Below are 25,509 nucleotides of genomic sequence, written 5' to 3'. Positions count from 1 at the left end.
AATAAATAATTAAAAAAAAATGTTATGTTGAATCTATAGGTAAGTGAATTTCATAGAAAAAGTAATTAGTGAAGGTCAGCTTTTCATTAGTAATTACCCATGGCTGTGAGATTGGTTTCTTTAATTGGAGTATTCAACCTTTCTAGCATATTGTTTTCATTTTGCCTTTAATAAATCCTAACTGGAGGGTCAACTGAGGCATGCTCTGTAACTGTTCTCCCCCCGACCACACACAAAAAAATTGGTTTTGGCCTCATAGTTCATTTGGGTGTAGTTCTAGATTGGTCCATAGCTATTTTTGACAGTCTATTGGAATAGGAGAATTTTTATGAGCATTTGCTTAAATATATAAGGGTTTCACTGTTTGAAACAAGACCTTTCATTAAGAACACCCTTTAAGATACAGCTGATTTATATGCATTTGTCTATTTCCTTTGGATGAGACATCCTTGGTTTTTAATGGCTAGCAAAACTAGCTTTTTTCCTTTGTGTTCTAGCAGCTTGAGTACTGTTTGTGGAGTTAAGTAGATTTCCTAAAGTTTCCTAAAAAGACTAGCTTGATAGCAGTTTGTGGCTATTGCATTTTTCCCCTTGGACACATCCTTAGTTTTTAAAAACTAAGGTTATAGTCATTTTGATATCACAGTCAAAATGGGACCTGATCTATTATATTTAGCCTCACTCTATTTGTTCAAGATTAAATTAAAATGCCTCTTTGCTTCTTGGAGTGAGGAGGAAATGTTGTTAGTCTCAAGGAGTGTCTTTAATAATGAAGTTCTTTATTTGATGTCTGTAAAAGACTTAAGTGGCCAGGATTTTCTAATAAATAACATATAAGCAGAGCTTCCAATCTGTTAGGGCCCTTTCAAGGACATTCAGGGTCCTAGGCTGGTGTTACTGTGCCCCCTGGAGCATGTTACATATACATGAAGAAATGCAAGAGGGGACCAGAGTTCTAAATTTTATTATTAATTGCTGGCAACTCTACCTTATTTAATGTCACTTTCTATTTGAAACATATTTAAATTCTTTGGGTCAGTGGTTTTCAATGCTTTTATTCCTTTGGAAAATTGAAAAATTAAGAAAAAGTGCAGTAGACAACCCCTCTCCCCCATGGGTGAGTCTTAGAACCCCCAGGGCTGGTATAAGTCATCCTTTGTTACAGACTAGAATGCTTACACAGAATGGCCCCCTATATTATCACATTTATAGCCGTATAGATTACAAAGTAATTTTATATACCATTGTTTATGTGAACTTCACCATGACTTTATGAAGGAGGTAGGGGTTATTATCCCCAGTTTTCAGAGGAGGAGATTGAGGTTGAAGAAGTTGAAGAATCCAACCTAGATGTAAACTATGCCTCATTTCCCTATAGGGTGGGCAGCTCTTAGCTTACTAGAAAGACCCTTATCTGTTCACTCAATAGCAATACAGTTGAGACACAGATGTCTAACCTGGGGTCTGGGACACCCCTATATATATATTTTTTTAATAAAGATTTTATTTATTTGACATCGAGACAGCAAGAGAGGGAACACAATCAGGGGGAGTGGGAGAGGGAGAAGCAGGCTTCCCGCTGAGCAGGGAGCCCAACGCGGGGCTTGATCCCAGGACCCTGGGATCATGACCTGAGCAGAAGGCAGACGCCTAACGACTGAGCCACCCAGGCGCCCCTGGGACACCCCTGTATTATAGCAAAATTTTGTTTGTATTTTCTGGGATGAGAGAAGCCCATGGTTTCTTTTTATCATACTTCTAAACTTTCTTTTTGGTCACTGACTTTTAGACCCATGGATCTAGGTAGATCATGCTTGTATAGCTTGTCAGTGGTAATTGACAACAGGACTGAATGAAAATCCTGTTGGAGATCAGTCATGTCAGATGCTTATCCCTTCTCTGTCTTAAAATAACATTTGCATAGAGCTTTACAGTTTACAGAGCTTTTCCATATAAACTACATGACTTAACAACTACCCGATAAAGAAGATGGCATCATTCCTGTTCGAAGAAACTACTCAGTGTTAAGAGAATTTAAGGTGTGGAGTTACTGACTCAAAAGCTGACACTGTTAGATGAAATTAAGCTTAATCTGACATGGTCCAAAATCCTGTAACTACCATTTTATCTTATATTTTGTGAATTTATAGTTTGGCCTGCCCTGTGTTCAGTATCTTCCCATATATCACTGCTAAACAGCTTGATTTGTAATCGGTGGGTTTATTCATCACTTTTTTTTTTTTAGGAGAATCTATGCTGCCTCTTTTTGTTCTCATTACTTTTGGGCTTTCCACATTGTTTTTTGTTTTTTTAAAGATTTTATTTATTTGACAGAGGCACAGCGAGAGAGGGAACACAAGCAGGGGGAGAGGGAGAAGCAGGCTTCCCGCTGAGCAGGGAGCCCGATGTGGGGCTCGATCCCAGGACCCCGGGATCATGACCTGAGCCAAAGGCAGACGCTTAACGACTGAGCCACCCAGGCGCCCCAGGCTTTCCACATTGTTCATAATATCTCAGATTTAATGGTTCATGACTCTAGTAACATTTCCCAAATTCCTTGAATTCACACTGCTATTATCATTCTCCCCATTCTAGTTTGCTCTAAGGATAGGAAGGAATGAAGAATTCCCTTTTTCATTGTGTTCTGAAATCTACTTCCATTCTGGTTCTAAATTTATTTTAAAGGTTAATTTTTTGTTGTTTCTTGAAGTTGGATTCTAATTTAGAACTCATTTTGGTTGTAACATTTTTGCTTCCCAGCCTGTTGTGGAGCAGTGCTGAAGGCTATTCCATGTGGCCTGTTCAGCATTATTTCTATGGAGACATACAATAATAGCTAACATTATTGAGTGCTTACTATATGCCAGGCACTGTTTTAAGCTGTGTTATTTCATTTAATCCTCACAATAACACCATGAGGTTGCTACTATTATTTACCTCTTTCTACAGATTAGGAGAAGCTCAGAGAGGTTAGGTCACTTGTCTGAGGTCATATAGTTAGTGATTGCCCCTCCAGACAATCTGATTTTAGAGTTTGCTGTTTTTAGTCACTAAACTACGTAGTCTCCTTCAAACTGGATTTCCCTGTTTCTCCAAAACAGAGTTGGCTAAGGTGCTGAGCAGATTTCTTTAGCCATTTGGATGGTACATTTTCTAAATAAAGGGTGGGCCCTGGCATAGAAACTAGTGATGGGAACAGTCCTAAACCTTTGTCATGTTTGCCTGATAGAGGTAGCTGTGAAAGGAATAGGTTTAATTTTGGGAAATGCTTTGTAATTGCTGTCATTTCTACCTACAGATCAGACTAATCCTTGAGATCAGACCCAGATACTTCCTGCAGCAGAAAATGAGGTTATCCCATTTTCATCCACTCCCAGGGCTTCAGGCCTTCCTTACCCTTGATGGTTACACACAGAATAAGTGCATATGGATTTATGACCTGTCTTTGTTGTTAAGGAATAGTGATAATAATTCTTAAATTAACAGTAAGGATAAGCAAGATGTGGGGCGCCTGGGTGGCTCCGTCAGTTAAGCATCTGCCTTCACCTCAGGTCATGATCCCTGGGTCCTGGGATTGAGCCCCACATCGGGCTCCCTGCCCAGCAGAGTCTGCTTCTCCCTTTCTCTCTCCCTCTGCCTCCCCCTGCTCGTGCTCACTCTCTCTCTCTCTCAAATAAATAAAATCTTAAAAAAAAAAAAAAAACGAGATGTGTACAACCTGTGTATACAGCCTTGTAGCAGTTCACAGTTGTTTAAATAGATTTGAAATGCTATGCCTAAAACCACAGTTAGAGATCAGCTTGTCTTGCTTAGTCTTTCTTCCTTTTGATGTATATGATATGAGGGTGTGTTTGAAGATGAGATGGGGGGAGAGAAATGCTCTTTTGTCCTTGGCTGTCATTTTCTCTTTATTATGAGGCATGCAAGAGACAACAGCATGAGGCACCCACAGGGAATTAGTAGTAAACAGGGGCTTGAAGGGAACAGCTGTTTAAAAAATAAATAAAAGGTGACAAAAGCAGGCTAGATTTAAAAGCCTGGCCTTGGCAGTAGTCAGCTGAGAGAGAGCGGGGGAGAGAAGTTAGTCTGGTTACCTGTTCAGAGATTGCCCTGGAGGTACGTGAGAATTTCAGCTGTAAAAATCATTGATGGTCTCAGGTCCTATGTGGGACTTAGGTTAGCTTTTTTGCTTCCTTGGGGCATATGTAAAAGCAGTTTTCTTGGGATTGGGCTCAACTTGCTCTTCTGTGTTCCCTTTTTCTTCTCACCCGCTGCTACATATCTACACATCCAGTTTTTCCTGCCAGAGAGCTCCTCCTTTTCTCCGGCTGCTAGCCCCAGCTGTCATCTTCGCTTCCCATCCCCCACCCCCAGTTATGCAATTTTACATTACTGCTTTCCCGGTTTTACTGTCTTCATTTTTTTGTACTGTGCTTGCTGTCCTCCTCTAACCCCAGCTTCTAGTCTCTCCCTTCCCCCAATCCTGTGACCACCTTTCAGCTTCCTTTATCATTGTTGAACTGAATGCACTTCATTAGTACTTTCTCAAACCTGTTTGAGATCTGAGCCTCGTTACATATTACAGTGGGTAGAGATGATGGTGGGGAAGGGGTGGGAGGCTGTTTTTCAGAAATTTTGGCTTTTTCCAAAATATTGGATGGGCTTTGACCTGGAGATCAAACAGATCCTTCTGCTGGCCTCCCAACTTCAGGCAGTTGTGTCCTCTTATGTTGAGGGCACATACTTGACTGAGAGCCCTTGGTGATGAAAGGCAGGGCAGTGAGTCAGACTCTGAGCTGTCTGCCTCTTCCTGATGCTGCTGCTGCAAGCTGGCTCTTCTCTTCTGAACTGTAGCTAATTTTGGATGGATAATGAGGTAGATGATTGCTAATAACTTTCCTTTGCTAATTGTGATTTCATGATACTGTGTAGAGAGGTTTTTTGTTTTTTCTTTTCCCTGCTTCTAGGAGGAGAAATAGATCTGTTTTCATGGATTTTTGATGCATGTTCAGCTATCAAGGAATCCTGTGCTTGGTTTGGTAGGGGCAGTACGGTTTAATGGGAAGAACAGTAGACTAAGAGCTGAAGGCCTGCATTCTGATCCCATCTCTGCTCAAGATTAGCTACCTACGCAGTCTTGGGCAAGTTATGAACCTCTCTCTGTGCCTGCCCTATGAACCTTGTGAAACTATGTGAATGAAATGCGATGTGATGCGCATGGAAGCACTTTGTAAACTGTTAGGTTTTATAAAAATTTTAGGTACTGCCCTTTGTTAATTTGCCCACTGACCACAGTATCAGAGAAATGCATCTAATGATTTTAAACTCTTGCCTCCTATGAAGCCAGCTTTCTCAAGAGTAGGGTGATGAAATCATCAGAACTAGGGGGCAATCTTGCTTTTGAACCATCTTTTCTTTTGTTTTCTCACTTTCCCCCTCTGTCCCCCAATACACACACACACACACACACACACACACACCCACCCCTTGCTTGGGGGACTCTTTGATCCTATGCTTCTCTATCTCCATTCTTTACTAGGATTATAATTTTAAGGAGTTAGTGACCACAATGTGCTGCACATTCCAATGGACAGGTCCTTGCTTTTTGTACTCAGAAATTATTAATTAATTACATTTAAGTGGTGGCAAAAAATATCTTTAATTTTTAAAAACTTTTTCTATTTTAGTAAGGGATATTGACCACAGTTGTGGAAAGTTATTAGGAGACCATGCTTTGGCTTTGGACACACCTGGATTTCAGGCCAGACTCTTTCACTATTAGCTTGTGACTGTGGGCAAGTACTTAACTTTTTTGGGCCTTAGTTTCCATCTTTAAGGGTGTTATGGTGGCACCTATCTTATAGGACTGTTGTGAGGATTAAATGAGGTAATACAAAGTGCTTAGCACATTGTCTCTAACACATAACATGTACTTAGAAAATGTTACCTGTTGGTGCACATGGCTAATAATAAATAATAGCTTTCAACGAACACATAGATAGTTGTCTGTAGTTAGTGTTTTAAGGGATTTTAAATCTTGTTTTTAGATAAGTTTGTTTAAATATATGTCATATAATTTACTAATTCGAAGAACATTTATTTTTGACTTAGTCCCATTTTCCTGTGTGCAGGTAGAAAATTAAACTAAATCAGATCAGCATTCCTTCCTCCTTAGTAGTGAGTCTTGCCCAGGGTTGGCAGTGTAAGGTTGAGTGACTTGCTTGGTTCTGTGCAATGGGAATTGTGTTCAGGCTGTTTCTCAGCTACCTTTGAATTGTGTAGCATTGGGATTTGAGATTACACTGGAATTGGATGGGTTCTTGGGGTTCTGGACATACTTGCAGGCATTCCTTGTACATTAGCATAGTCAGTGGATTGATAAAGAGGCTTAAATGTCAGCCTGCATTTCAGAAGGGGAAAAAATACAAAACAAACCCCCGAACAGGTTTCTAGAGCATGATCAAGTAGATGGTCCCTGACTTACTGTGGTTCAACTTAAAACTTTTCAACTGTATGATGGTGCAAAAGTGATACATATTCAATAGACACCATATTTTGAATTTTGAATATTGATCTTTTCCCAGGCTAGCAATCTGCAGTCCCTTCCTCCCTCATGGTGGTGGGCAGCAGTAGCGAGCTGCAGCTCCCAGTCAGCCATGCTATCAGAGGGTAGACAAAACTGTTCTGGACTCATACAGCCATTCTGTTTTTCATTCTCAGTTTAACATTCAATAAATTATATGAGATATTCAACACTTATAAAGTAGATGTTTTGTTACATGATTTTGCCCAACTGTAGGCCTGTGTAAGTGTTCCGAGCACATTTAAGGTAGGCTAGACTAAGTTGTGATGTTCTGTAGGTTAGGTGTATTAAATGCATTTTCGACTTTTGAAAATTTCTACTTACAATGGCTTTATCAGGATGTAACCCCATCATAAGTCGAGGACAGTGTGCATAATCACAGTGTTTGAGAAGACATAAACTCCCCCAGTTCACAGAAAATGTGAGAATAAGAGCTCTTGCAATTTACACCTAATGATTGAGAGTGTGATTAAAACAGAGTACTGCTCTTTACTACTTCCTAGGGATTTACTGATAACCAGTTTTCCATGGTGATTAAACCAGTGGTAAAATGAATGGAACCAGCTTCCTTTACGTGTCCTTCTATATTAGCTGGCATTGACTTTGACGGGTGGGCAGGTGGCAGTTTGTGAAATTAAGACATGGCTCCTTGATTACCACTTTACCTGGAAGTGAGCTCAGCTTTTCATTGCTGGGGATTGGTGCCTCCTTTCTGAAATTCTGAAACTTCCCCTGCATCTGAGAGTGACATCTTTTTGGCTTCTTGGGGCCTCTGGTAGATGGTTCCTTACAAGGAACTGACACGATTGGAAGAGGTAGTTTAGAATAGCATTTTCAAGGCAGAACATTTAGTCTGAGGCTGTTAATTACTGGATTCCTGTCCTCCCCAGATTCTCAATGTTTTATGAATTGAAAGACTAGTATGAATTTGGAGGTCTTGTCCTCTACTTAAGTAAGTATAGTACCTCTCCTAGGGTTCTCAGGTCCATGGGGTGGATTTACTTCCAAAGGCAAGTACTTCTGTGGGTATAAACAGAAAATTCTCCGCTTAGTAACCTCCATTTTCAGCCAGCTCCTTTATATCCTTGGCTTCTGGACTGTAGGAAAGCTGTTCCATTTAATTTATACCTTTCCTTTGGAATGTTTTTAATCTGATGTTGGTAGATCTTGGCCCCACTCTGCTCACTCCAGAGGGGTCAGCTTGGTCCCCAGAGAAATTGACCAGCTGCTCTTGCCCTGTACCTTGGGATACTGCCTGAATTGGTAGAAGTGCTGATGAACCCTAGGTGGAGTAAATGGGTGAGAGAGAGTATGCTTGCACTGTGATTTAGTTTATTATGGATCCTACTCTCAAGTTCTTCAATTAAGTCTGGATTTTCTACTCTCTTTCTGCCATTGCCACCTTGTCTTATGGGAGTGTAACCTAAAGCAAATTATGGACAAGTGGAGGTAGGCATCAACTTTAATTCCTGAACAATGCCTGGCAATATTGTTGAGGCCTAGCCTTCACCATAGAATTTAATTCATCATTACATATTTCTTATTCTTTATGAGCTGGCCTCTGGGAGCTAGGCAAGTAAACTATGTAGACAGCGCCTGTCAAGTACCATGGTTATTTTTAAGACTGACTTTTCAGGAGAGTTCGCTAGTTGTATGAACTCATGGAATTGTGGAAGGCATAGTCCCTCTGTTGGCAATGAGCTGGATTGCCGTTGCTGTTGGTTCCCCTGCTGAGCTGACGCCCATAGTAACTCTCACTCTGAAGTACAGACTGTCTTGTTTTCTTGTGCCTGAAAGTCTGCGTTCAGGTAGAGGCTACCTAGTCACAGCTAGCTGGGCTGTTTGTTTGCCAAAGACCCAGGGAAGAATAGGATGTGGGGGGAAGTCCATCCCAAACACAGGATGGACTCCTGCACAAGAGGGAAATATGCTGCCTTTTCAGTTGAAATTTCGACTTTGATTCCCAAGAGAAGGCACCATTAGGTCAGTTAATATTTCTTGTTGAGGCCCACAAAAGACATTGCATCTCTAACAAAGTGTTCACCCATCCAAAAGAGAGATCCTGACTTGGCATATAGAACTACTGCTGCTTGCGGTTATCTTTCATCGCTTGCCTGAATTTGAAAAGGTAATGGTTTGTGCTCTAAGGAAAAAGACTCTTCCCTGAGACCTGAGGCTTTCTCATTCCTACCAACTGGGCCCATTGCTAAAACGCTTTCCAGTGGGCTTGCTTCTGCCTGGCTAGCACCTGGGCCGCCCCAGCTTGTAATTAGCCTGCCTTTGCTTCATAAGCTTCCCAGGGTGGTTCTTCTTCTAAAAGCTTATATGAAATGCTATTTACTGTCTCTTTATAGTTTAAAAATGAATCCTTTTTGTTCTTTGCAACTCATTTGCTTTTTTCTTTTCTTTTCTTTAAATTACTATTAACACCTGTTGATTCTTTTTTTTTTTTTTCTGATTGGCCTGTCACTGCATTCCTGCTCCCCCTCCCTCTAGCTGGGTTTGTCAAGTCGCCCATGTCAGAAACTAAGCTCACTGGGGACGCCTTTGAGCTGTACTGTGACGTGGTCGGGAGCCCCACGCCAGAGATCCAGTGGTGGTACGCAGAAGTCAACCGGGCAGAGTCTTTCAGACAGCTGTGGGACGGTGCTCGGAAGCGCCGTGTCACCGTAAACACCGCCTACGGGTCAAACGGCGTGAGTGTGCTGAGAATAACCCGGCTCACCTTGGAGGACTCTGGGACTTACGAGTGCAGGGCCAGCAACGACCCCAAGAGGAATGACTTGAGGCAAAACCCCTCCATAACATGGATTCGAGCCCAGGCCACCATAAGCGTCCTTCAGAGTGAGTCCAGCACCCTACAGTAGTAGTACTGTAGTCATTAGAGGTGGCCCGATGACCCTTCCCTTCTGCTTCCTTTCCCTCTTCCCCAGTATGATCGCTCACCCCACCCATTGTCTTCGTTTTTTCAAACCCACGACCCTTTTGGTTGTAGTGTATGAAAACATCTGTGGCAACTTTTTTTTTTTTCCTTTGCCGTCCTCTCTACCTCCCTTATCCCCCAACCCTTCTCTGTGTCTTTCTCCTCAGGAACAAAGAACTTGGGGAAATCGTGCCTGTCCAAAATCATCTGCAATGGGAAGAGGTGGGGAGGGACAACTGGGTGGGGGGGCTCAAAAAACCACTTAAAACTCAAAAAACCAGGCAGTTAAACCAGGGTAGTGTTGAATTGTTTCTTTCCCTCCCCTTTAATTTTGTAGTAGGTTTTCCTGCTATCCTTTTGCTGATTTATTCTCTGGTGCCTTTTTATTTTTGTTTCTCTCCCCAATCTAACTACTTTTTATTTCTTCTGTTCATCTGTTTGAAGCTCTCTGAGTAGCTGCCTTCACCTCTATGGTTTTAAGTTTGTGTCTGCCCAGCTTCTTCCCTCACTGTGACTTGGTGTCATCCTGTTCTGTGATGGGAATGTCGCCATAGGTGCGGTGTGGTGGTGTGTTTTGGTTGTTGGGTGGCATGTAAGCTTGGATATTTCCATAGTTTCAGCTCTTTTTCTTTTCTAAAACAGCGGCACGTGCTTCTCTGATAACAGCCCTCCACTACAGCAGTACACTCCTTACTGGTCCTGCCCGTCCAGGCTCCTGTTCTCTCAAAAGCAGCAGCCTGAGATTTTCTCCATATGTCTTGCTATTAGGCACCAGGTGACACTAAACTGCAAAGTATTTTTTTTTTAAAACCCCATCATGCTGTTTCAAAGTCAGAGTTGCATCTGCTTCCTGTTCACAGATAGTTTAACTTTGATGACTGACTGTTGGCACAGTGCTCCTCATCCCCTGGCAACCCCAGAAGTAGTTTGGAAGCCATTCACACTGGCCTTTTCTTGTATTTTGCAAAAAGAAGAAACTAAATTCCAACTAAGTGATGAGGGAGAGCTAAGCAGCTAGCTCAGAATTCTTCCCTTCCTCTGTTGTAGCAGGTACAAGTATTAGACATTAGACAAAGGGGCTCTTGTGGCCACCTCTCTTTCTGAAAAGTGTCTTGCTACTTGTACAGTGGGAAGAAGGAGGGAAAAGCCACCAGTGAGCTAGTGCCCCTGGCCAGGAAGAGTTAGTTCTAGCCCCGCATCTGACCTGATTATAATTGAGGGAGCATACTCTATTTAATGGAAAGACCCTTTGGGTTTTCATCTTCTCTTCAAGAACTCAGACTTATAGCCAGTTCTGGCTTAAGGAACTGATTGATTTAGAAAGAGTAAGTAAAAATAGTAAAAACACATTTATGAGGAATTTGGTAATAACACAGGAAATAATAGGACATGAGCCCTGAATCTATATACTTATATGGAAGATAGCAGGTTAGTCATGTACCTTAGAAGATGCTTATGAAGAGGAGAGGCCTTAGGGGAGAGATAGGAGAGGCTGCTGCAGCTGGCACTGTTCAATCAGAGAACCTGCTTCTGGAAAGGGGAAAAGAAAACCTGTCTATGTGAAAATGGGGAATATTAACCCAGCAATTTTCCTTTAATTTAACACTTTTTCCCTTGCACGCTTCCTTCTCCTGCCCCCTGCTCCTTTCCTTATAAAAGCAGAATTACCCAAATGGCCACAGAAATCTGCAGAAGTTTGTAGGCATGGACTGGGCTGGGCATTTAGTACTTGTACTCCAGGAGCTTGACTCAGGTAGACTCAGAGTTAAAAGGTCATGCCTTGGGGCCAGAAGATGAGTCTTTGGGGGTACTACATAACATTTCCCCAGTTTACTTGGAAATAAACTTCCTAACTCAGAAGTGTCTGCATGTGGTTAAACCAAACCCTGGCCAGTTCAGTCTCGTCCCAGACTTCCTCAATCAGTTAACCCTAGTTAACTGTTTTAGACAGCCAAGCTGCTGCTGCTACTTCTAAAAAACACCCTGAATTCACTCTAATTGGATTGTTTTATGGTCTTAGCAAGGACATTTGCCTCCAGGAGGAGGCTGAAGTCCTCTGAGGATGACTTCTTCTTTTTTTTTTTTTTTTTATTTTGAGACAGAGAGGGAGGGGGCAAAAGGGGGGGGGAGGGTCAGAGAGAGAGGGAGAAGCAGACTCTCTGCTGAGCAGGGAGCCTGATGTGGGGCTCGATCCCAGGACCCTGCGATCACGACCTGAGCCGAAGGCAGACGCTTAACCGACTGAGCCACTCAGGCGCTCCTAAGGATGACTTCTTGACAGTACTTTCCCCAGAACTCCTTGAGTAAGGTAAGGCAGACAGAGAAATATGCCCAGTTTTTAGGGTATCTCCCTGGCCATAGCATGTTCTTCTACACATGAGTGATGGTGAGGGTAAGGGTCTCCCATCCACTGTTTCTAAATAGGAGTCAATGGCAGGTAAACATTTTTGGGCTTCTCCTAAATGTTCCTCTCTCCTGGATTTTCATGCGCAGTGCTAAACCACAGAGAGAAAAGCTCCACCTTCATCCTGGTGTAGAATGCAGATGTGGCACCCTGGCCAAGGAGCTTGGTTTAGCACTGGTTTCCATATACAGCAATCATCGGAGGGAGGCTACCCTACCCCATCACCCTCCTATTGTGCAGAATCCTATTTAAACCTATTTAAATTATCCACTTGCTCCCAGCTGACTCTCTCCTGGATCTTTAACACGTAAGGGGAAAAGTTCTTTCCTTTGCCTTCCAAGAATTCTTGGCAGAAAGTCTGCAGGTTGCTCTCATCACCTTCTTGATCTCCCTGAGCTGCAGTGAGCATTTGCATCGTCACAGGTAAGAGTAGCACTTACTTTGGCCTCCTTGTGTTGAGACATCTGGAAGCTCTTGGCCTCATCCTCAGAGTTTACCCTTTCTCAGTGCAGTCTGAGAAGAAGAACCAGAAGGAGAGTCCCACATGGGACAGAAAATAAAATTGGATAATAAAAATTTAGTTAAAACCTAAAAGTGTGTTTGGGTTTTAATGTTGCCTTTATATTTTTAATTTCTGTGGAGTACTGGTTCTCTCTTTTGTTTTTGCTTGGTTTTGATTTTTCCTGGAATTGTGGTGCTTTCTGCTGATGGTGTGTGTGCGCCTTCCATTGCAGGGTTTGCAGCCGTTCTGCTCGACTTAAGGCCCAGGGATTTGGCTTCTGTCCAGTGTGTTTTGGAAACCATGGGACACCACTGCGCTAACGTGTTTCCATGCATCTGCTTTTGTCTTAGTGGCTGCTATGCCTCCATTATCTGTACGTAGAGACCCTGTTTGGTGTTACCAGTAAGGACCAGTGCTGAATGGAAGATAACCACTATCCCTTTGCCAGAATTGGGAAATAGTGAGAACCCCTTTTAATTGAACAGACTTGAGGATTTGCTTTATTTGTCAGTTTTCTTTGATATGAGCTCTATAGTCAGAAATGTTGCATTGATTAGGAGGTCCTTGGGCATTATATTTTTCAAGTGTCCCACGACTTCTCTATTCTGTCCCCCTCCCTGCACAGGGGACAAAGCTTAGCTCCAGTGGAGGGAGAGAGTTCTGTCCTCAAGAGTTAAGAGTCAGCACCGTACTGCATAAAATGGTATCAGTTTGCTGCTACAGAGTTGCCAGGTGCAGGGAAATGGGAAGTTAGTCAAGAATTTCTGAGAAACAATTGGAAAAAGAATAAAAGAGGAAATACCTCTAATTGTGGATGGGAAAAGTTTAGACTTCACCTGAAAATGCCTGACCAAAAGTAGAATAACAGCTAAGCTTGGGAAAAGGTTAGAGAGAAGTAACGGTAACAACAAGACGACAAACATCTTGACTTTAATATAGTAGTGGAATTTTTTTTAAGGATGAACCTTCCAGGAATGATAGAGTGTGCCTTAAAACATTTCTGCTCAATGTGTTCTAATATTTGAGTCAAGTAGGTTATTTTTGTAGGTTCTAAAATAATGACCCCAGGTTATCTAAGCCCAGGAGAGAACCAGAAGATGAATTATGTAACTTGATGTAGGGCGGAAAGTGGCGGGGTGGGGGGGAGGGGGGTTGGAGGGGGGGGAAGGGAGGCAGAGCTAGCGAATTCAGTCAGATGTGTGTTCTAGGCCCAGCGTTGCCACTAAGTCATGACTTGCACTAGTCATTTTCCGTTTCTAGCTCTTAAAGAGTGGGATTCACTGAACTCTAAGGGCCTTTTAGCTCTGAAACACTAGGAACACATGATACCAACACATATCGCATTCTAGTTATGTTATCTGCACAGTGGAATGTGTTTTACTTAGCAATTCTGAAAAAGTTTTGTTTTGGGAATAAATACGGGCTGGAGAGAAGAACTGTGATGGTTCCTTAAGAATTTTCCCTTGGCAAAATTTGGAAAATGCAACAGACTACTGGCAGGAAATTTGCTGTTAGGATCGACACTGTCTTTTTCTGCATAATTAATGACCATGGCTGGTTTGCCATAGGTTTATCAGAATTTAATGTGGGAAAAGCCATACATGTATTATCTAATTATAGCTATTACTGTTCCAAGGCTTAGTGACTCCATAGGGAGTTTATTAGTTACATAAATGATATTGCCTTTGTCTTCAGAACTGCAAGGCGGAGCCTGATTTTCTAATTGAAGCTGAATTGGTTGGTGGTTCTTAAATCATAAAACTGTGGTGTTCAAAAGTGTAAGTGGATTGTTGCCAGTACAAGTACCCGTAATACTCCCATTCTTTTCACGTCTAGGCCAACTGGTCTTCAGGCTGTTGTCTGCGCTAGTGGTCATTTGCTTATAATCATTGTTTTTCCTTTCTTGACTTCCTCCAAAGTGGTAAAGTGAAATTCCTCATGTGGTCCTGTCTGCCCTCCCTCTTCTTCTAGTCTCCCCATCCTACCCCATCCGATTCTCAGGCCAGGGCTACAGAGAATGGAAGGCTATGGCTCCCTATCACTGTGCACTCTTATTACAGAGCCAAGGATTGTCACCAGTGAAGAGGTCATTCTTCGAGACAGCCCTGTTCTCCCCATCACCCTGCAGTGTAACCTCACCTCCAGCTCTCACACTCTTACATATAGCTACTGGACAAAGAATGGGGTCGAACTGACTGCCACTCGCAAGAATGCCAGCAACATGGAATACAGGTGAGAGGGACTAGCAGCTCCTGGGAAGATGGGAGGGAGCATTGCTGAACTTACTATGGACGTTCATAATCCACAATTCTGTTACATGGGAGACACATAAGATATATATGGTCCTTCTCCGGAGAATCTAATCCGGTATGTCTGGGGTGAGGCCCAGGGATCTATTAAAGATTTCCAGAGGATTCTAATGAACAGCCAGGTTTGAGAGTCATAGATGTTCCCCTCATTATAATAGAGATATGGAGGGCATAGGGAGTAGTAATCGTGCTTGTCAGTAGGAAAGTCACAATTAGAATGCAGGTCTCTTGACTTAATCCAGTGGTTTGAGGAATCAGATTGAAATCTGCTTTAGGACTCTTAGAGCAAGAGCACCCTTTAATCTTTCCACTGGGTAGATTTCCTAGTGAGTTACCTTTTAGGAGTAATTAATAGGACCAGAACCTGATCAAGACCCAGTGGATACAGGGCTCTTTAGTGATCTGGATTAAGGATAGTAACCTGGAAACATCATTTGATGAAAGGGGTGTATTTGCTGGCTGAAGCTAACCTGGCATCCAAAGATTTGGTGCTTTTTTGGAACATCTAGAACACATGGCACCTCACCTTTCAGAATTGTTTGTTTGTGGTTGAAAAGGAATTTGGAAAAAGATCAGCTAATCCTGTTTGTGAGCTTTGCAGTGCAAAGAAATAATGCACTGGAGGGAGACCAGGAAAACCTGTGTGCCAGTAGTAGCAAGGACATTCTGCCGTATTTTGCAAGATTGAGATCTTTTCATACCCCTTATTAAGGATCCTCATTAAGGATCCTCCCTTTTTCAAGCAAAGAATCTGAAACTCAAAGAGTAATAATTCTTCACTGTTTCCAAGGCCAAATATTGTATCTAGTAAATTTCAGAAGTAAGGCTAGGTCCCAGGTCTTTTGACTTTCTAGAATCTAGGTCTTTTAGTGGCAAGTTAATCTATCTCCACTGTAGTTTCTTCTGATGTTAAATTGGAAACATAACCTCAGCTATATTCTCATAGTTTGGAAAAGGTTAATCACATAGAACTATTGGGTGGAATGAAAGGCATATATTCTTGGGTCTGTTTGTTAGTTTTACAAGTTTATATTTTTATAATAACTCTTTCAAGGTACCAGACATTCAATTGTGTTTCTCCTAGGACTTGTCCTATGTCACCTATAGGGCTTTGAACTATAACTTACTAAATTTGAGCTTGACTTTATAAAATACTGCCTCTTCCTCCTCTTCTTCCTTCTTTTTTTTTTTTTTTTGGTCAGCTTATTAGCAGCTCTCTAGGGGTGTTCTGCATTGTCAGAGTTTTTCAGGGAATCTCTGTTCTCCCACATTTTGTGAAAGAACAGCTGATGAGTCCCTTGGGCTACCTATTAAGTCAGCTATGGAGCCAGTCTCAGATCCTGCACCTGCTCAGCTATAGGGGATGTTTTCCATTTGCTTCAGTTGCTTCCCAATAGTTGAAGGGAATGTTACGGGGGAGATTTTGAGCCCATAGGCATGGGCTCAAGCTTGGGAGTCCTCTTTTCAAATCTTTTCAAGGAACTTAAAAGGAGTTAGTCTGAGCCCTAAAGATACAGCTGCTGCCCCTCCTCCGAACTCTGGAACATTTGCTAAGAGCAGCTGACTTGTGTCTGTTTTCCCTGTTGGGAGTGTATTGATTTAAGAGCTACTTGTATCAAATTTAGAAGACTTTTGGCTGCTCCTTTTAGAATATTCTGCCATGGGTATGCTGAGACAGTCCTAGGGATGGGCTGTCTCTTTCGTCATCCATAGTCTGATAACCTGTCTTTCTTTCTTGGGATGAACAGTAAGATGGATAAATATATTGGGCCAGTCAAGGTTAGGGGTTTTTCTCAGACATTAACTAGTGCAATGGAGATGTGACCATCACAAGTATGTTTTAACCACTGAGCCAAAAGAGGAGAAGCTATATAATGGTTTTCCTCTGATGTGGATTTCTCTCTTTTTGGTAATTACACACCAGCCTGTCTGCATGTGTTTTGGGGTGTGTGTCTAGGCCATAGTGTACTGAGCTGGTGTGAAACTGGTTGTCAGGGGCAAGAAAGCTTGTTTAGGATCACCCTGTGGAATTCAGAGGAGTGCAGTTCTAGCCATGCACATTTCCTACAGTCCTTTTGTCACTCTGCTTTACTTGATCAGGATCTCTGCACAGCTGTTCACTCTGTTTACATTCGTTCAGTCATTTACTCATTTATTCATTACCCCTGCTATATTCCAGGCCAGGCCACGTGCTGGGTATAGAATTATGCACCAAATAAACAGTGCCTGTCCACATAGAACTTGGTCTTTTGGGAAACTGGACATTCATCAAGCAATCACATAAGTATGTAATTACACGTTGCGATGAATGCTTGTGAAGAATTACAGTGTAGACTAAGCAAGAATGTCAGGGAGGGGGGCTGTCACTTAGATTGAGGGTAGAAAGGAGTGATGTGAGCCAATAGTGATGCAGAAAGAGTTAGGTTAGGGTAAGGGTAATGGGAAGAGCATTCTCTGTAAAGGAATATCTCATGTCCAGGTTTTGAGGAAGGAACAAGTGGGGCACATGGAAAAACTGAGAAGAGCCCAGCAGGGCTAGAAAGTGGCTGAGATGAGGGTAGGAAGCAGATCATGCAGGGCCTTAGAGTTCTAGCTGTATTTAAAAGTTTGTTGTTTTTTTTTAAGATTTTATTTATTTGTTAGAGAGCACGCGCACAAGTGGGGGGAGCGGCAGGCAGAGGGAGAAGCAGGCTCCCCGCTGAGCAAGGAGCCCGATGCGGGGCTCGATCCCAGAACCTTGGGATCATGACCTGAGCCGAAGGCAGCCGCTTAACCGACTGAGCCACCCAAGCATCCCTGTACTTAAAAGTCTTAAAAGTTTAGTTGCATCTTTGTGGCTGGTGCTCTGATGTCAGAGATTTTTTTCTCTCTCCACTATCTCTTTGGTCCTGTTAGTGAGTAGACTTACTGAAAGGCATGCTACTGAAATACAGTGGGAAGAATAAGACCAAAACAGGGTCTTTAGGGAAGCACAGAAGATTTGCTTTTTTTCCTGCTCTTACTTATTCGACTAGAACCACCAGGTGAGCAAGAAGTTTTTATTGATGGCTCCATCCTCTATATCTAAATATAGTCTGTTTTGTACAGCCCTCTATTTTGATTACTTGTTTAAAGTGAGGGACCATGTATCATTCCATCTTTGTATTCCAGACATCCAGTAAGGAGTGAAGCATTAATGTTTTGTAATACATGGAGGGAGGTTTTTGCTTTTAGTTAGGAGGAGGTGAGTTGCATTCAGGGACACAGTTTGGAGAGCAGAGTCCCTGGTTGCCCTTTTGATTCTTTTGTTGTATATTTTGTCGTATGTTTGTTCCCAGCTTCCTCACTTGATTTTTTTTTTTTTCTCATCCCTGCAGGATCAATAAGCCGAGAGCTGAGGATTCAGGCGAATACCACTGTGTATATCACTTTGTCAGTGCTCCTAAAGCAAATGCCACCATTGAAGTGAAAGGTACAACCCAACAGAGGCTGCAGTGTGAGCCTCTCACTCTCCTTCTGAGACACTACCTTGGTCTGGACTCCCAGTCTTCAAGCTGATTTATTCCCATTACGGGAGGCCATATAACATTATGGTAGGACCACAGGCTCAGGAGCTCAGCTGCCCAGGTTTAAATCCAAACCCTATCATCTCTTAGCTATGTATGTGACTGTGGCAAGTTATTAACTTCTTTGTGCTCCTGTTTCCTCATTTGTAAAACCTACCTCATGGGGATTATAAGGAGGAATAAATAAGTTAATGTGGTAGTTCAAACCATAGGAAATTGCTGTTTCTGTGTGGTAAAAATGTTTGAATGTTGGCAGCTTCATATGGTTCAACCTATGTAAATCTCTTAGAACAAATCGTGCCTTACAAATGTTATTAAATAGGTCTCTCCAATGGGCCAGCAGGATTTGGAAAAATACGATGTGCAGGGTGAACATAAACTGTTTGTGGATAGCTCATTGGAATTTTAATAGGAACTGGGTGCATGGCATCTTAAACATGTAGCTGAAAGTTCCTGGAAAGGAAGGGAACTCTAAGAGAATGGACAAGTGAACTCTAAGAGTCGGAGCTACCTAACATCGTGAATCCAGCTTTCCTGTATTATTTCAAAGAAGCAGCTGAGACCCAGAAAAGTGCAGCCACGAGCTCTGGGTCACAGAGTGGTTTGTGGCAGAGCTAGCATTAGAATACAGGTCTTGACGCTCAGTCCCGTGTTTTTCCATTTTATGAAATGTCCAGGGGAAGGTGGGGCTACTGTTTGGGTTAGACTGAAGAGATGAAGGTTTTGTTTTGTTTTGTTTTCCTTTCTTTCTTTTTTTTTCAGTCTTCATTTTGCTTAGGAAGGATACAGACTTGTTCTTTAAATCCATAGGTGATCCTTAGCAGCTGAAAGGATAAATTTACGAAATGGGAAGATCCTGTAATAGCAGATATTCAGATCTTTCTTAAAATAATTAGAAGACTAGAAGTTCAGATTAAAGAAAGGCTTAGACAGATTCTAAGTTTCAATTATATGTTGTTATTAAATGAAAGTAGTGTCTTGCAGACACAGCCCTGACTTGGAAGTGGATGTAAGGACAGCCAGTGTCTCCTCCAGCTGCCAGATTGAATTCTAAATGCCTGAAGGGGTTGAGTCACAGTAGCATGGTTACAGTCCACACAGGCTAGAGAACCTGGGATTTGATTCCTTCAGGGCTTTTCTTGGAGAGGTCTGGGTTTATCTCTGTTTTTGAAGGATGACACATTTGTTCAACATGAGGATGAAGGTATGAGAAGTCCTTTTTTCTAAGCCAGCCAAGTGCCTTTCCTTGCCTGGGTGAGCCGGGCTATGTGGGGAGATGTTTTACTCGCCCATCAGATACTGGAGGCCCTGCAGCATTCCAGGCTGAGCCTTTGGCGCCAAGTCCCAAGTGCGGAGGTAACAGGATGGGGGAGGGAGGGAGAGTGGTGTGTGTAGGTAGCTGTCCTCCCCGAGCCTGAAGGGTAATTCTGTGCAGCTGGAAGTCCTGGCTTCACTGTGATCCTGCTGATTTGGCTCTCATGATTTCTAGCAGCCCTGTCAGGAGTGGAGACAGAGGCGGTTTCCCGTTGGGTTGGATGCTCAAGAGGTGGGCTTTAGTGACCCCTGAGGCGTCTTTTCCTCACATTCCCTTTAGCAGATAGGAGGTAGTGGTCTGGAGGGGGCAGAGAATAGGAGGCTGCAGGTGGGAGCATTTTCAGAGGAAGTGAAAACTTTCGTGATAGCTTACTGTGGTGACTGTGTGTGCTGTGCACCGCTGCATTTTCCTGCCCAGCAGCTCTGTGAGGAAGATTGGGCAGCTGGTGATATCCTGCTTTTAAAGGAGTACACCTTAAGAGAGTTCTCTCTCATAGAATCCTAAAGCATATTCTGTGATTAGCTTGGACAGTTAGGTTAGTCTCTCAAGAAAATTCACAAGGAATTCCCATCTCTTTACCCTAACAGCTGGATAGAAAACAGCTGAACATTTAGTGTCTTTTAGGTGATAATTAGTTTAGTCTGGTCAAGACTTGAACATTTTTCTGTTTAACTTTAAAAAGATTTGCCATAAGCCCAGGATCATATTCTAAGCTAGGTGGCTGGGCTTGTGAACTGCCTTGCATTGAGAGAGAGCGAGAGAGAAAGAGAGAGCGGGAGAGAGAGATTGATTCCCAAAGCATTTTCATATAAACTCTGGTTTTATTTCCTCAGTGCCTCTATGATGAGGTAAAAGACTGTTGTCTCTTTATAGCTGGAAAGATTTGACAGATTTGCTGAGTAATACAGGTACAGAGGTAGCTATACTTGAGAGAGATTCAAGAAACATAAGTGACCTCTGCTGAAAGGAGTCTCTGCGAATCTTCCTTTATGGTTTAACTAAATAGGCATTTCAGGGCAGTATCATTTATACCGTACAGATAGATTTCTTTAGCACCTGTTCTGCAGTCCACAGTCCTTTTCTTTCCCATTTGGCTTTTACTGCAGTTCAGCACCTCCTCCCTGGGGTGTTGTTTGGACTGAGCACTGTGGGGAGTGAAGGGCTTAGACTAGACCAGACCTGGGCACTGTAGAGCAGATCACCACATCTTGCTCTGCTTAAGGTGTGCAAGAGGAAAAAAGGCTGGAGGAGTCAGAGGAAGGGGCACGTGTCCAGGAACAGACCTGAGGTGGCAGTGTTTTTCCACCCTAGCCTGTAGATCCCTGTCAAGAAAGGAATTTTGAGGATGGCAATGTCTACATGTAGTAAGGAAGGCCTTGCATCTGAAGTAGGGGGTTTTTTCTTTTACTTTTTTTTAAAGGCCAGGAATGTGACACAATGTAAACAGGAAGATACGATTACTGTGTAGGATTACATTTCTTAGGTATCCGGCCGAGATGGACTTAGGTGACCTGAGCAGATGCTGGGGGTGAAAGGTGGAGCAGGGCTGACCAGGGGAGAGGAAACAGCAATGACTAGACCTTAGTGGGACCTCTGCCCATAGCCCAGCCTGTCTGGGGATCCACTTAGATAGCTCTGGGGAGGCATCTCTTTCCAGTTTTTTGACTCTTCAGGGGTAGGTCGTCCAGAAACTCCACAGCTTGCTGTAGAGCATTCATGAATAGATAGATACTGGATTTTCTGTTCCTGTAATTCTTTAACCTTTCTAACTCTTACTCCTTTCCTCTTCCCCTTTCTTCCTTTTCTAAAATTAAAAAAAAGGGCGCCTGGGTGGCTCAGTTGGTTAAGCGACTGCCTTCGGCTCAGGTCATGATCCCGGAGTCCCGGGATCGAGTCCTGCATCGGGCTCCCTGCTCGGCAGGGAGTCTGCTTCTCCCTCTGACCCTCCTCCCTCTCATGCTCTCTCTCATTCTCTCTCTCTCAAATAAAAAAAAAAAAATCATTAAAAAAAAATTAAAATTAAAAAAATAAAATTAAAAAAATGTGCTCATAACAAAGCACCTTAAAAATGTCTATAATTTACAAAAAAGAGAAAATCCCTTTCCTGACTCCCAAACCCTATCCTCATCACTCAGTTATTTTGATTAATCCAAGAAATAAGGAATTGAATTTTAATGTTTTTAGAAAAGGATTTTGGTGGTCACCAAATCCTCTGCAACAAACATGCCACTGCCTCTTGTGAAAGGTACATCCCGACCCAGGAAGTCTGGGTTGAGGGTCTTACTCATTTTATTAGGCTTACCATTATCTATCCCTGGTCACTGGGCATTTCAAGTGAGTTTCAGTCTTTTGGGGGCTACCAGAGCTGAGACTGATCTTGTTTTTCCCTCCATGCTTCTCAGCTTTCTTTGTATTTTATTTTATTTTTTTATTTTTATTTTTTAAAGATTTTATTTATTTATTCATGAGAGACAGAGAGAGAGGCAGAGGGAGAAGCAGGCTCCCAAGGAGCAGGGAGCCCGATGCGGGACTCGATCCCAGGACCCTGGGATCATGACCTGAGCCGAAGGCAGACGCTCAACCATCTGAGCCACCCAGGCGCCCTCTTTGTATTTTAATATTATGACTAAATGTTAGGATTTCTATAAGTGACCTTATCCTGCGTCCTTGTTTCCTGCTCTGTAATATGGCCCTTACAAGTGACATGTTAAAGTTCACACTGGCCAAGGTGGACTGTACGGTGATGACAGTATCATTAAGAGTAATAATACACATCTCTTCATTTGTATGGCACTTCTCAGCATGCAGAGCAGTTTCATGGTTATTTATTTGATAGGTAGCTAGTTTGATAGGCAAGGATGCGTAGAGGTTCTGACATCCTTTAGGTCAGAGCTCATGTCAAAGCTGGTTCTGACTCAGAATTGCCCATACTTGAGAAGTCTTTGAAAGCAAAATAATAATACCTTGAAGCTGCTAGAACATTTTGAGCATCAACCTCAGCCCAAATAACCATACCTATTCTTTCTTTTCCTCTCTTCAGGGTGCTACCCTGACCTTCCTTAGTAAGAATGGCTAACATTGCACACGAACTGTGTGCCAGGCTCTGTGCTAGGTGCATTACTATTCCTGTCCTTCCCTGTAGTCTTCACAGCTCTTGGATGGAGATGCCATTATTTTTTCCATTTTCTGGGGAGAACATGGAGGCTCCAGGGAATTAGATGACTGGCCCAATGTGACAGGTAACCCATGGAACAAGTGTTCTCACCCAGGCACTCTTGTGCCAGAGCCTCTGCTCTTTTCTTTAAAGATTTTTTTTTTTTAATTTATTTATTAGAGAGAGAGAGAGTGAGAGAGAGAGCACAAGAGAGGGTAGGGTTAGAGGGAGAAGCAGGCTCCCCACCGAGCAGGGAGCCTGATGTGGGACTCGATCCCGGGACTCCGGGATCATGACCTGAGCCGAAGGCAGTCGCTTAACCAACTGAGCCACCCAGGCGCCCTCAGAGCCTCTGCTCTTAAGCACAAAGCCATGTTGCTGTGTTCAGCATATAACAGCTGGAAGGTCTTGGACTGAGAGTTAGAAGAAATGGGTTCTAACCCTGCCCTGCCATTAAACTTGCAATGGCCCTAACCATTCGCTCTTTCACTGTCTTTCCTCAGGCCTGAGCTTCCACAGTTTTCTGTGCAGTTGTGATGCATATTATATATTTTTATTTTTTATGGACTCAGTTCTAGTTCGGTTTATTTTTCCTTCTATATGGTGAAGTACAAAAAGCATGGCCTCTGGAATCAGTCCTGAATTTGGTCTCTAGCTTTACCATTTACTGGCAGTGTAATTTTAGATGTTAAGTAATTTCCAAAATTGAGTTTCCCAGTCTATGTAAATGGGGTAATGTCTTCTTCATTGGGTAGTTAAATTTCCCCCAAACTTAGTGACTTATCCACAGGTGTGTGATGAAGCGGGATGAGATAGATGGTCTTAGAGTTCCTGTAAGGTTCCAACAGTCCGTAGTTCCCTTATATGGAAGAGGGAGAACCCAAAGGTGAAAGTTGGGTTATTGAAGGACATGATCTCTAAGCTTCTTTTCTTCATAGTAGTGGCTGTGTCAGCTTCTCAACTTTGGGGGTGTCCCCTCAGTGCCCCACATACCTCCACTTACTCGTCTCTCTGTCCTAAGGGACAGTTCCTCCTTCTACTCCCCTGATCTCAAACACTGGCCAGGAAAGGTATGAGAGCAGTGGTTCTCAAACTTGATTTAATGTGTGGGCAATGTGGCCTGGACCTCAGGCTTATGAAGAGCACTCCAGTGATGATAGTGTATAGCCAAGGTTAGAATCACTGTCTTAGAGGAAACTTCAGTTGCCACCCACTCAGTGCTCTTACCCGCAGGAAAGGGAAAAGCCTCATCTGCAGAAGGCAGCAGAAGTCCCAGACTCCTCTAGTCTTCAGATGAATGATGAATATACTATGTGTGGAGAGGCTTATTGAGCCACAAGCCAGCATCCTTTTTGCTTCCATTGTGACCAATCTCATATTGCTTCTTGGGCTTAGCCCTTGGCTTAATAGTATCTTAACTCACTCTCTCTCTCTGCCTTCAGCCAAGCCTCTAAGTTTACCTACAGCAAAGATGAAAAATGAGTTGGGAGGTTATGAATTTGCTTTGAAAAGTGAGCACCAAATAAGCAGTCCATGTAAGAAACCCCATACCATTACCCCGTTCTTAGCTCTGTTGTGTTTAACTTTATTTAATGTCAGCTTCAGCTGAACTCATGCCTCCATTGCCTAAGTGGACACTTTCTACAGCCACCAGTGTGACAGAGAAGCTGGATGCTTTGCTTTAAGCGTAGGCTGGGCGGGCAACAGAAGGTACTGGGGAACATGTGTTAGTCCTCAGCCACGGGCCCAGATAACGAAATTGGGTCTGGTGTTGTCGGGTAACTAAGACTCTTTTGGAACCCCTGTGTTGCCATTCATCAGGATACTGGAAGGATATCCGTTAACTGATATCTAATATTAGAGTATGTGGCTGACAAGGCCAGAGAGCAAGTTAATTCCCAAGTGGATCTGTGATCTCTTTGAAAGGTGTCTCGGTTACCCTCTGCCTCCCTGAGAGGGTGAGGGGAAGTAAGGAGTGTTTGGCTCTGTCCGATGGCTCAGACCTACCTTCAGACCGACTGACCCTGGTTAAGCAGTTCCTTATTAAATGGCAAGCCCATAGAAGGTGGGGCACCTTAATCAATATAAATAGGCCGTTAATCAAAATTTGTATCTGACCTGATTAAACCTTACTAGAGTTACAAACAAAAGTCCTGTTTATATCAGCAAACAGAGAGGGAACACGTTAATCAGCATCTCTTTGATTTCTTAGAACTCATAATGCCAGAGTCTAAGCCTAGCCTTTCCTTTCCCTGACTAATAGCTCAATTTAAATGTTTATTCTTGACCCTGAGCTCCAGTCATGTGCTAGATTGGTACAGAGATGTAAATTAATCCTCACAAGACCTCCGGAATTATGTGAGTATTAACTCTCATTTTACAAAAGTGAGTACGGAAACTCAAAGGATTTTAAATGACCCGCCTTAGGTTACTCAGTTGGTGAGTCATAGTCTCAGTGGAGCCTGAATTTCTCTGACTTAAAGTCCAAAGCTCTTTTTATTTGTGTTATAGTATATGGGGTAGTTAAACTCCGACAGCTAAATCAGTCCACCTCAGGTCTGGAGGTGGTCAGTTCTAGTACCTCTACAAGCAAAGATAACATTTGGGCAGTTTTCTATGCAGTTGTGATGCATATTGTATATTTTTATTTTTAATGGACTCAGTTCTAGTTCAGTTTATTTTTCCTTCTATATGGTAAAGTACAAAAAGCATGGCCTCTGGAATCAATCCTGAATTTGGTCTCTAGCTTTACCATTTACTGGCAGTGTAATTTT

At 42.7% G+C, this 25,509-nt stretch overlaps 1 protein-coding gene across 1 annotated transcript in view; it reads left to right on the top strand.

Moving 5' to 3' along the window:
• Nucleotides 1–25,509, top strand: part of NPTN (neuroplastin) — a 57,787-nt gene that overhangs the window by 12,783 nt on the left and 19,495 nt on the right. The window contains exons 2-4 of the mRNA XM_021693706.2: nt 9,080–9,427; nt 14,473–14,644; nt 18,078–18,172. Of these exons, the coding sequence (XP_021549381.1) occupies nt 9,080–9,427; nt 14,473–14,644; nt 18,078–18,172 (615 nt within the window). The remainder of the gene's footprint in view (nt 1–9,079; nt 9,428–14,472; nt 14,645–18,077; nt 18,173–25,509) is intronic.

Source organism: Neomonachus schauinslandi, chromosome 9 (assembly GCF_002201575.2).
Source record: "Neomonachus schauinslandi chromosome 9, ASM220157v2, whole genome shotgun sequence".
Taxonomy (NCBI): Eukaryota; Metazoa; Chordata; class Mammalia; order Carnivora; family Phocidae; genus Neomonachus; species Neomonachus schauinslandi.
The sequence above is the reverse complement of the archived record's forward strand: the minus strand, read 5'-3'. Positions and strand labels throughout refer to the sequence as shown.